Source organism: Adiantum capillus-veneris, chromosome 16 (genome assembly GCF_014529385.1).
Source record: "Adiantum capillus-veneris isolate H3 chromosome 16, ASM1452938v2, whole genome shotgun sequence".
Taxonomy (NCBI): Eukaryota; Viridiplantae; Streptophyta; class Polypodiopsida; order Polypodiales; family Pteridaceae; genus Adiantum; species Adiantum capillus-veneris.
Window position 1 is genome coordinate 30,978,710 of NC_140946.1, and position 12,587 is coordinate 30,991,296.

At 43.7% G+C, this 12,587-nt stretch overlaps 1 protein-coding gene across 4 annotated transcripts; it reads right to left on the reverse strand.

Annotated features, from left to right (window-relative positions):
* Nucleotides 1–9,077: 9,077 nt before the first annotated feature.
* LOC147438804 (uncharacterized) lies at nucleotides 9,078–12,345 on the reverse strand. 4 transcript variants are annotated; one of them, XM_086484775.1, is made up of 4 exons: nucleotides 12,151–12,345; nucleotides 11,893–11,937; nucleotides 11,794–11,810; nucleotides 9,078–11,658 (listed from the first exon to the last, which is right to left on the reverse strand). In XM_086484775.1, exon 4 carries the CDS (start codon nucleotides 11,616–11,618, stop codon nucleotides 9,189–9,191), a length of 2,430 nt encoding a protein of 809 aa, XP_086340901.1. In that variant the 5' UTR covers nucleotides 11,619–11,658; nucleotides 11,794–11,810; nucleotides 11,893–11,937; nucleotides 12,151–12,345; the 3' UTR covers nucleotides 9,078–9,188. The 4 variants fall into 4 exon arrangements, with proteins under 4 accessions (XP_086340901.1, XP_086340900.1, XP_086340899.1 ...); XM_086484774.1 differs by having other exon boundaries at nucleotides 11,893–11,951; XM_086484773.1 differs by having other exon boundaries at nucleotides 11,794–11,909; nucleotides 12,151–12,339.
* Nucleotides 12,346–12,587: the final 242 nt, after the last annotated feature.

The following is a 12,587-nucleotide window of genomic DNA, read 5'->3' on the forward strand; positions in this document are numbered from 1 at the left end:
CACACACACACACACACATAGAAGGGGTGGGGGGGGGGGGTAGGGGGGAGGGACAAACTTGCCATGATTAGGAGGAGTATGTTGGAGCTTGGCATGACCAACTAGAAGGAGATTTGTCCTTGGTCAATCCACAAGAATGTAGAGAATAAGTACACTTCATTAGTTGTTCGATCTTACACTCGAAAAGGTAGACATAATGTTGATCCAAAAGATAGATTTTTGCTTGGTTGATGTGAATGTGGACGGCACTTAGACCTTGTGTGTTGTCATACATTGTCATCTAGAAGTAGTTATAGTGGTGGTTGATGCACAAGTGTATTAAAGAGCTATAAAATCTCACTTGATAATCATGGGCATTTTCCCTCTCTTTGAAGGGAAGGAGAACAATGGTTGCTTCAATTGACGCACATATAGCCGTGGCAACGCGCGGGTCACATACTAGTTAATTAATTACACGAGTAGATTCCTTCTCTTAGTTTTGTGAAACTAAATGGTCTTGCTTTGTCCTAATTTCCGCGTGTCTTGGCACCCTCCTTTGCTCCAGATGCCTACATCTTGCAGTCCTCTTTTGGCCATGTTGGCTTCCCCTTCTTCCGATGTGAGATGCCCCCCCCCCCCCCCCCCCTTGCCGCCCTCTCCTCGCTACGCTTCGCAGTTCTGCCCGAGGCGAGCCTCTCTCACTTTCAAAAATGTCACAAGTCGTGCTCCGTCAGGGCCTTCCATGCCTCTACGCTTCCTTGTCTCCGCAGTCTTGCCCACTGTCTATTCGGCTCCACGACCTTTCCTTTACTCTCACCTACACGCAAGGGAGCACCCTTCCCCTGAAGCTACCAACGATACAATGAGCCCTTCAATTGAGAGAAAAACATGGTCGCACTCTCCTCCTCCTCAAGTTGTTCTCTCATGCCATTGCTATCGCCATTTCTACCTTTGTCGTTTGTAGCTGCGCACTATGTTTGTGTCGCGCTGACTAATGAGGTGGGAAGACACGGTGACCAAGCACATCAGGGGAGGACGTGGGAAGTCCCTTGATGAAGTTTGTAGGACAGCAGGCAGTCGCCGATTTTTTTCCTCTCACTCCATGCGTCAGTACAACCCTGGCCTCATCTGTCTCCAGGCGTCACCACCCTCCCTCCCACACAAAAAATCTGGCATCGAGACGTCTATTTCGGGAAAATTCATTTTTCCAAGCATACAAAATTCCTTTCCTTGAATTTGTGAAGATGAAATTTTGAGAAAGGGAAAATAACGAAGCAATTCATCTCCAAAGCCTACATAACAAACCGAAATTCTAGTTTTAGCATTTTCTAATGATAGACAATCAGTCTTCTTACGATAACCTACAAATTTTATTACTTTTGGACATATTTAATCTCACAACCAAGGGTATTTTTGGAATTTTGGAATATTTGAAGCGCATTTTGGGAATTCACGAGAAAATAATGGGGGTATTTTGGGAATTTCCACAAATTAGAGGGGTATTTTCCCATTATAAAGTTATGTCTATTTTTTGGGTTTTCACACTATTTTCCTCCATTTACCCTTGCCCTCAACTGACATTTTTGAAATTGAAAACACCACAATATTAAGTCGAGACACATTTTTCCCGAACATTGCTGCCTTCGAAAAAAATTGCCGCTTTGAACATAAAGAAAATCTCCCTCTTTGCCTTTCTCTATCACATCCATGTGCCATGTCCATGCGACCCCCCACCCCCCCTTTCCCTTTCCCACTTAGTTTAGGTTTCATCCAACTTTTACAAAAGTAATTATTGAGTAAAAGAAACGGAAAAAAGATTGTAGGAACATACTCAATGATAACTCAACACTTGTAATCCCATGCTTCTTAGAGCTGTTGACATGTAATATTACGTGGAATGTTGGATGTACATGGAATATTCGAGTCGTTGCAGATGGTGCTATAGGCTTGCTCTATGATAACTATCTGTCCCCTTCCCCTGGACCTTGATGGGGCCGCAAAAGGACAACTAGTGTCCTTTCCCCAAGAATACTGGCTCTCGGCCTCCGTTGGTTGCCATTATTCTTGGGAAAGAATACTAGCAGTCCTTTCCCTACACCGTAGTATCTCATTTTCAAGTTTAGTATATAACACGGGGCATCATTAATTTTGAATATAACCCTCTACCGAATGGCTATTTTGGAAAGAGGTGTGTGAGGGGACTTACTTAGAGCTAGGTGGTGCCTTGGGCTACTAAATACAAGCTAGTCCAAGCTTTCCTCCTAAACTATGGATGGCATAAACTAACACTACGGTAGAACCCCGAGCGCGCAAACACCTCCCATTTTAAGAAAAAAAGTTAATTACTATTGGAGCCCATAGATGCGACATGATGGAGTGATTGGCAGTGTGGTTTAGCTGAGGCGTCAAAAATCTGTCGTTGGATAGTGAGTTCTACTCCCGTTGGTTGCTGTCCTTTTGCAACCGGGAGGTGTGTCCTACTCAAAGAATGGTCACATTTTTTTTTTGAACATAGTGGTAATGATTAATAGAAAATAAAAAAAGAGGTATAAAGGTCCCACATGTAGGGAGTGGGACATCCCCAAAAGGTTCTACAAAAGGAGATCCCTCATGCTGAATCTGATAGGGGGAGTAAAGCCTAGAGACCTTGGTTTTCCATTGTTGCCATCTATTCTCCTTCTGGAAACAAGCACGGGAGGGAGGAGATAGCGTTGGCGATGGCGCCCAGGATTTGATGCCATACTATTCTATCGCGTCACCCTCAATACCCTTTCCCTCTGCATATTGCACGCAGCTTTCACTGCGCCTTGACCCACTCTCATGCACTCCCCCTTCGGGGGTGAGTGATGGCCCTCCATGACGCCCTACACGATGGGCTGGTTCAGCTCCCTAGACCTCCCTTACAGCAGCAACCAAGCCTTGCTATTGCACATAGGCCTGGTTAAGGGATGCCCCCCATGCAACAAAACATAGATCCTCTGCATCTGCATGTGGCCCCTCAACCCCAGAGGTACATTGGCTTCAATCACTTACCCTCGCATCAAATTTCTAGTTCAATTCCTCACCCTTCATTTGCCATGGTGACTGCTGGACATTCCTTTTGACCTCAGCACATTTTGTAGACAGTTTTACCTCCTGGTGTTCATCAACTTCCTCACAATCTGGCGATGCAAGTCACCAATGTCTGGCAGCACATTGACCCTTCTCAAAATGGAGTTCCCTTCGTCAACAATGAGGCAGGCCCCAATCATAATCGGGCCCCTGCTGCTCATCAAGCTCAATTCAGACCTCAGAGCATAGGCAATGAAGTAGGCCCCTCCATTGTCCAAGCCCCTGCTTTTCAGCAAGCATCCTCTTCCACTGATCAACATGATTGCCAACAAACTTCTGTCTCAGGTAATATCAGATGCCCCTCTCCTGTCCAATCCTTTTCTGGTGATTCTTCTGTTGAAGGAAATTCTAGACAAGTCATTGGGCTGGTTATAGAAATTTCTGAGCTACAAAATTGGTACAATTAGCTGCAAGAACGACTTGTCATAGGGCTTTGTCATGGCATAAGGCCCCCTGCTCAAGTTCTGAAGCAGTGGATGCATCAACATTGGGGACCTCGTAATATCAGATCCATGAATGTGCAATATCTCCCCAATAACTTTTTTTTTCTTTTTGGACAGAGCTCTGTGATGATTCTTGTACAGAGGAGGACTCTTGTGATGCTGCACCTCTCATCATGTCATTGGGGCTGAGAGGAGGGGTCTGGTTTTGTTCTACAGACTTAGAGGGTTGAGTCTGACTTGAGAGTTGGGACCCGGAACACCCCCCTATCTGTATTCAAATGGTTTGAAGGCTTCAATCCTAGAAATAGCAAACCCTCAAAAGTCCCAGTCTGGGTACACTTTCTTGATCTTCCAATGGAGTTTTACCCTTGGCTTGAGAGATTAGGCGCAACCTTAGGTGAAGTTATAGGTCAAAAAGTTAGAGGGGGGATTAATCCAAAATGGGACCCCCAGCTTCTTATAGAGCTTGACATTAATGAGGACCTCATTTACCATTTATGAGATCCCCATTAGTGATTCCACAGGTAGATTGCTACATAACCAAAGTGTACTCTACAGGAATCTTCCTAATGCCTATTTTCATTGCATGAAGCAGGGGCACTTCATTAAGAATTGCCGTGATCTAGCTCCTAAAGAACCTGAGAAAGAAGCTCTAGGTGATTCTGACAAACACTTCCAGCAAGTACATAGAAAGAATGCTACCACAGGTGCCAAGAAGAACAAGCAAGCTATTGCCAAAAAGCAAAATCAATTTTCTTATCTTCAACGAGTTTATGATCCTTTCAGCTTGGATATTGATGAGGATGACCCTGTCCAAGATCAAGAAAAGGAATCTACCCCCCTACTATAACCAAGGCGAGACTCAAGCTCCGGGTCCCAACTCTCAAGTCAGACTCAACCCTCTAAGTCTGTAGAAGAACACCAGATCCCTCCTCCCAGCCCCAATGACATGACGAGAGGTGTAGCATCACAAGAATCCTCCTCTGATAGTGAAGGAGATACCGTACCCAATTCACAAGCCCCTATTCAACCAGAAATGGATACCCAAGACCCCTTTGTCAAAGAGCTGGAAGTTGAAGATCAAAAACATATTCTAAAAATGGTTAACTCTCCTTCCCTTTCTGAAGATACAGCAATGACAACAGCTGAAGAGGAATATCTCCCCTCTCATTAGAGTTTCAAAGCCAAAAGGAAGAAATAAAAAAGCCTTGACCCCAAAAGACTCTCAGTCTCTATGGCTAAACCCTCCAAAAGCAGTAAAAAATGAGATGTCCTAAAATCAAAGGGTTCACTTTGAACTGTAAAGGGCTTACAAAGCCTTTAAGTTCTCACGTTATCAAGAACTGGCTTGTGGAAACTAACCTAAAGCCTTATTTGATTTGTTTACAAGAACTCAAGACCTTAGGTCAAACCTTGATGACTAACCTTAAAAGATTGGGTGTTGGCTTCACTTGGTTTGTTACTGATCATTGCCATGGCAAAGGAGGTGCCGCCCTGGCAATTGTAGAAAAATACAAGGACCTTGTTGGAACTGTTCATAAAGGTTTAAATGGAAACTGGGTTGCTCTCTCTCTAAATGCACCTTCTAATTACACTATTGTTTCCATTTATGCTGCTAACTCAATTTCTGAAAGGACTGCTATATGGGAAGAAATCTCCAACCTTCCCAACCCTTGTCTTTTAGCAAGAGACTTCAACATGATGACAGGTGGAACAGACTAGGACATTGTATAGAGGGTCAAGAGAAGTTGAAATGGGAGTCTATGCTCAACAGACTGCAACTTGTGGACATCTTTGGTGATAGTGGTTTCACATGGACTAACAAACAGGAAGGACCTTGTTTCAGAGCATCTAGATTAGATAGACTTTACATGAATGCTAGTTTCCTACAGGACCATTGGTAGGTGAGTTGTGAAAAAGATGCCTCTATCCTTCTCTCAGATCACTCTCCTATCATTTTTGACCTTCATAAAGAAGAATGCATGTTTAGGGTTGGTTGGACTCATTTGGATCAGTCTCTGCTGGCTCTAATATACATTCAGGAAAAGAGCAAAGATATCTTTTTGAAGTGCTTTCAACAAAACAAGTCTGCCTTTAAATCTTAGGATCACGATGTTAAGGAGACTCAATCTCTCATGACATCTTACAAAAGGAAGGCCAGAGAGGTTAGGGCCCACAGAAGGATGATGATTAAGAATCAAATAGTAGACCTTGAGGGATCTGACAAGACCAACAGTCCTCCCCCCCCCTCCCCTCTTAGAGCTTAAACTAAGGCTGAGGTAGGAGGAGCTCCTAGCAGCTAAGGACTCTCTTCTTTGGACCAGAGATTATTGGGTTTGTAAAATAGACCAACCTAATGATCATATGTATGCCCTTCTTAGAAAGAAGAAGATCAAAAACTTTGTTCCTCTGCTCAAGGATAAAACTGGTTTTATGGCTACTTCTCATCAGGATAATCTCACTGTGGCTAAGGAATACTATCAAGACATTTTCTCTTCTCCCCCTCGAAGAGGGGCAGGTCACACTTCAGCAAGAGACAAGATTGCTATGGCAAGGAAAAAAATGGTCACACCTGATTTTGCTAGATTGTTGGACCTGCCTCTCACAGAAGGGGAGTTGAAGGATTCTATTGACTCTCTTAAGAAAGGGAAATCCCCTGGGCTGAATGGCATTCCTAACAAATTTTTCCATGTCTTCAAGGACTTCATCACTCCTTTTCTCATGCTGATCTGGCAGGAAGCTTTAAGACTAGGAGCTCTTCCAACCTCAGCCAACACTAGGGTCATTAGGCTGATACATAAGAGGGGGGCTAAAGAGGATTTAGGTAACTAGAGACCCATTTCTTGTCTGACTTTTGTCTATAAGGTCTTTGCCTTGGCCCTTACTAGAAGAATCAGTCCCATTATGCACAAGATCATCTTACCTGAACAAAAGGGCTTCATCAAAGGGAGGTTCATATTAGATGCTATCATCACATTGTGGGAAGCTATGGACTATGCTCAAGAATCTGGTCAAGACTTTGTCTTCTTCAAGATAGATTTTGACAAAGCCTATGATAGGATGGAATGGGACTTTATTTTCCACTCTCTACATGATATTGGATTTGGGAAAGCTTTCATCAAATTTGTTACTATCCTTTTTGGCAATGCCTATGCTAGATTGTCAATTAACGGTGAATTGAATGACTCTTTTTCTTTGACTAAATCCATAAGGCAAGGATGCACTCTTGCCCCTCTTATCTATGCAATCTGTTCAGACGCTTTAGGCTGGTTGGTACAAGACTCTCTTTGCAAAGGTAAGCTGAAAGGCCTCATTATTCCAGGAGCTTAGAAAGATCTCTGTCTGCAACATTTTGCAAATGACACTAACTCACTGATTACTAATGAAGAGCAGTATATCAGGGAATGTTTGGACACCTTCTGTACTGCCAGTGGCAAAAATAAATCATGCTAAAACAAGTTTTAAAAGTTCAACAAGTTCTGTCTCTGAGTTTATAACTGATGCAGGTTGCAAGCCCATTCAAGATGGTCAGGTCTTCAGACTTCTAGGTATACCTATGGGGTTTAAGGTCACATTTGCTCAGAGGTGGGACTGGGTGTTGTCCAAGTTCAGACAAAGATTCTACAGATGGAAGGGCCTATCAAAAATCTATATCCTCAAGAGCCTTTGTGTTGAGCCACTACATTCTACCCTCTCTAATCTATTTCTGGTCTTGTCAGCTTAACAAAGTCTTTTCCATGGCAAGGAGCTTCCTGTGGGGGGGAGACCTAGATCATCCAGCCATACCAAAGGTATCTCGGGACACTTGCTGCACACCCAAGGAGGAAGGCGGACTTGGAATTCTGAACTCACATACCTGTCTACCAGAATGGCAGGAAAATGGATCCTCACGTCCATAGATTGCCAGGATTACTGGGCACTACTGGTTAAGAGGAACGTGTCCTCTTTTTCCCTCCTGGTGTACAAAGCCTGGTCCAACCTATCTCTTAGAGACATCATTGTCTCCCCCCTGAAATTCAAACCCTTAGGAACCAAACTCATCACCAGACTATGGGAAGCTTGGAACCATATCAAAGTTGGATGGAGAACACCAAAGTATATAAGTTCTAATCACTCTTTTTTTCTGGAAGATTCACCCTGCTTTGGCTTTTTTGCAGTGAAATCTAAATTTCTTCTCTCAAGAAGAGCTCATAAGCTATTCAAAAAAGGCATCAAGGCATTATGTATAAAAATAATCAGATGCTGCAGGATGAGTTTGGGATTACATCAGGTGAAGCTGACTGGTGCCTCGGGGGGTTCACTATGTATAAAACTACCATATCACGTGCATTCAAGACATGTTTGTAAAACCCCTTATCTGTGAATTTTGTTAAGAATATAATGTACCCTTTTCTTTTAAAATCTGTAATTTTTTTCAAATTTGAAAAACTAATGCCCTTCTGTATATATATTTATGTAAGTTTCAAGAACTTTAAATACCCTTCTGTTGAACTCACGTGATAGGTTACATTTTTATTAAGTGACCTCCCCAGGACTGGTGCCTAGTAAGGTTGCAGGAAGTTCAAGCTACCTTTCCTACTCCTGGTAGAGGAATAAGCAAGGGAAAACTTGCGACAGTTGCAAATCTTATGTTCAATCACTTCAATCAAGCACGTGGTCTCGATGAGAAGTTGAAGAGGAAACTCAACAAGCAATGGAACCTCCAATGGAGCTCCAAACAGTGGGCCTACAGATTCAAATGTACATGGGCTTACCCTGCTGCTGTTGGGAAGCATAGCACTCTTCTCTGGATGCTTCTTCACTAGGAACTATGGATTGGAGCAAAAGCCCTTAGGATTGGCAAAGGAGATGGGAAGTGTCAAAGGTGCCTCACTGCAGTTGAGGACTGTAAACATCTCTTCTACAAATGTCCCTGTAATTCCTTTCTGATTAAAGAGCTCAGTGCATCGTGTATGAAGTTGGGCAAATGGAACCTTAGTCTTGAAGATGTGCTGCTTGGCAATTGTAAAGGTTTGGATATACTACTATGGAATGTCTGGAGGGGGTTCATCCTATGGCATGTATGGTCACAAAGAGTAGTTGTTAACCTACAGACTTCAACTCCTCCTCCCCTGTGTATATTAAGGAATGACTTGTTGTCCTTTGCCTCCCAGTTATGTAAGTCTATCACTGATGGTTACATTTTTTTGATATAGCTAACTAGATGCAAAATCTCAAGAAATTCCATTTTTCTCCATTTAATGTTTGGGGTGGGACCTTGCACAATGCTTTTGATAACCTTGCCCCCATTAGCACATGGCGCAAGCCAACCCTTATTAGAGAGAGAGAGAGAGAGAGAGAGAGAGAGAGAGAGAGAGGACCATGAATGCATCCGTAAACACATCATTAACTAGTGTCATTCTCGCGGACTAGAGAAGCGAGGAGAAAGGAAGATGAGGTATTCTCTAGTTTTGAAAACCTATTCTGAAAATGCTCAATTCAAGTGGCTACAACAAACACAGAATCACCTTCTACAAAATACACATTACTTTGAAAGACACCATTGTAGTGGCCCAGATCAAGCCAAGTTTGCAAGCTAGCAATTAGGGTCTTCCCGTAAAGCAACAGCCACAAAGGAAAGGAATTACGAATGAAGAAGCGAATGACGGTTTCTTCCTAATACACGTCGAGGATTTCTCTGATGAATCGATTGCAGAGCGGGCAGGCACCTCTCCCTCTCCACAGCTCTCGGCTGCATTTGCGACAGAATGTGTGCCCACAGGGTATGAAAGCCGCCCCTTTCAGACCCACCATGCATACACAGCACAGCGGGTCCATTTGTTCTGTGGGCTCCGCCCACTTATCCATGTCCTTCATCTTACACTCATCTCTCTCTGCTAGAAAAATGCTCAAAGGTAGCCTCACTGCACCTCTTTCTCTCGAAACCTCCTCCATGGATTCTGTCATGGAAAATGATGACAATGACGATGTGGACAATAATGCTGCCCTTGTCGCTGCTTGCACCTCTGTTGCAGCTGCTTCTGATGCCTGTACTTCAGTCTCACATCCTAGCAGCAGCTGCCTGTACATAGAATACCACGGTTGTTGCATTTGGTGGTGATTTTCTGATACAGATGAGGGCATTTCATGAGAACATTGTGCACTGCTGTGTACATGCATGGAGAGTGGCTGAGGCAGAAGGTCATTTGATGCTGGTGATGGGGACATGAGCGGGGGCGACACCAATGGAATTGGCAGAGATGATGATCCTTCTGACGCCATTGGTACTGATGATGATACTAAAGGGTATGGTAATGATGATGATGATGATGGTTCTGACATCATCGGTAATGATGATGATACTGGAGGTTTGAATGATAGTGATGATAGGGACAGAGAGGATGATACTAAAGGGTCCGGCATTGATGGGAATGATGATGGTAATGACAATACTGAAAGTGAGGGTAACAATAAAGGGCCTGGCATTGATGGTAATGAGGATGGGACAAATGGATCTAGCCTCAAGGGTAATGATGATGAGACTAAAGGAGATGACGATGATGATGGTACTAATGGGTCTGCCACAACTGGTAATGATGGTGTTGATAGTGAAAGCAATGATGACAATACCAACGAAGGTGACGATGGTGCTGTGTAAGACATCAATGGTAATGATGATGTTGATGGAGATGAGGATGGATCTGATATTTGTGGTATTGGTGCTAATGATATATACGATGATGCCAGTAGAGATGATGGTGATGAATTGTATATTTGTGGTAATGATTGATGAAGGTTTGATAATGACGACGATGATGATGTACTCATTGCTGAGAATGATGTCAGCAACGAGGGCAATGGTACTGTTGAGGCTGTTGGTGACAGATGCGTCAGAGGTGTGGATGCTTCTAATGCTGGGAGTATCTGGGCTGTTGATGGAGAAGACGGTAGACAAAATCCTTCTGAAAAGGAGAGTTGCTTTTCTGTGTTTGGGGGTAGTGTTGTTGTGTCATTTTTGCTCCAAGAGGGTAAATGAGACGACGATGGCGTTATGAGGTAGTCTCCAGATGCTTGCTCATTACTCCAATTCAGATTTATCATGTCCCCTAGAGTCTTTCTAGGACTGAATCTTGCATGAATTACATTCTGTTGATACATACTTTCATGTGTATAGGGCTCATTATCTCCTCTGAACATCTCTGCGCTTGCTTTGTTGTGTGGACGTGTATACGTATTTGCAATGTTTTCTTCACTATGCAAAGCCCCTAAACTGGGCTCACATTTTGACCTAGTCTTGTTGGCTGCTGCTCTCTTCTTCACAGGCATGTCGTTGGCCACTCTTCCAGGCGTTTGCATTGGAGTGCTATTGTCCAGCTTTACTGGAGAGTTGCCCTCATACCGAGATTCGGACTTGAATGGCTTGCTGCCTACAGGCACATCAGTAATGATGTCGGATGGTGACGCATTATCCCCACTAGTTTCAAATGAAGTTGTTGTCTGATTCATGGAGCTTTCAAGCTCTGACACACATCGCATGGAGGGATAAAACGGCTCGATACTCCGTACTAAGAAAAGCCCATTTCCAGCTTCAAATTGCAAGAGCACTCGTTCAAGATGCAATTCCAGATGTTGTCGGCTTATGTGCTCCTCTTCTGTACAGTTAGCCACTCTATAGAAAGCTTCTTGCAAGATGGGAACTGCAAGTGCAACTCTAGCCTTCCACTCAAAGGTGGGATCCGGCCTCCACCGCATCAAAAGTGAATAGATTCTTGCCCCGATGAGTCGATCTTGAACCTTTCTGCCAAGTGCACAATTTTGCACTGAGGGCCCAGGCGACATCGCAAGTTTTGTTGAACTCTTGAAGAGCTTGAACGCGAAGGCGGACTTTATCCCACACCCTAACTCTTCTGTTTCTCCACAGCTTTGTATGTCGACAACATCTACAAGCCTCCTGGATGCGGTGCTTAGCCTCAAGGCTTTGTCCACAGCCTGCTCTGTCAATTGAGCCAGACGCCTTTGGGAGCACCCATTGATGATTGAGATTCCCTTTGCGCGCTCGTCTATGATGTTGTTGGGTGGGAGGGATGAGGTTTCCTGTAGACTCATGGCAGGAATCTTGCGGGGGTAGCAAGTTGAGATAAACACTCTGCATGAAGAGGAATTGAGTTGCTGTTAGGTGGTACAAGCATATGCCTGTGGTACACACACACACACACCATGCTTTTCTTTCTTTTTCAAGACTCTGTTGCAGGAAATGCTAGCTGGAGTTGAGAGTGTTTACCTTCCCTAAGCCCACTCCTGCAAACTCAAAAGCCAGACGCAATCACTGCCATGATTAATCTCATTAATAAGTAGGAGATTAGCGTGTACAACAGATTACCTTCCCTAAGCCCACTCCTGCAAACTCAAAAGCCAGACGCAATCACTGCCATGATTAAGCTAATCAATAAACAGGAGATTAGCGGGTACAACAGATTTGTGAGCAAAACAAGAAGATGAGAATGGGAAAATGCTGTGCGTGGAATTGGATTAAAGAGGCGCAATCTGTAACAAAGGCAGCCAATTTGTGGCGCGCTTGTTGGAAATAATGATTTACATTGCCGAAAATGCAAGCCAAAGATAGGGAAAAGGAGGTTACCCTTTATCAAATCATGCACCGACTCATGAAATTTCCATGTTTAGGCGCCTGATTTCAGCAAAAAACTTGCTTTCGACAATCGCCCATGAAAGGTCCATGACCATTCTCCTCTCTCTCTCTCTCTCTCTCTCTCACACACACACATGGCCTTCAGCCTTTCTTAAACAATCCGTAAACCTTAATCATTGCATATACTCTCTCTCTCTAATCAATACAGATTACAATGCTTGGCTTGTCCCTTTGTTCGATGCTTGCAAGGTTGAACAAGAAGGCCAGCACCTTTGTCTTTTTCCTGGTGCCATGTTTCCATTTTGAAGGTAGCACTTGGTACTTCTTATTTGAAGAAGTCTAGGCTTTGAACTCTGAATGTGTCGTCTTAGAGTCCATTCCACCTAACGTAAGCAGGCGCTACAAAAGCTCGATTGAAGCATACTATG

Coding starts and splice junctions, on each gene's coding strand:
- LOC147438804 (XM_086484775.1), bottom strand. CDS start 11,618: ATGAGTCTACAGGAAACCTCATCCCTCCCACCCAACAACATCATAGAC.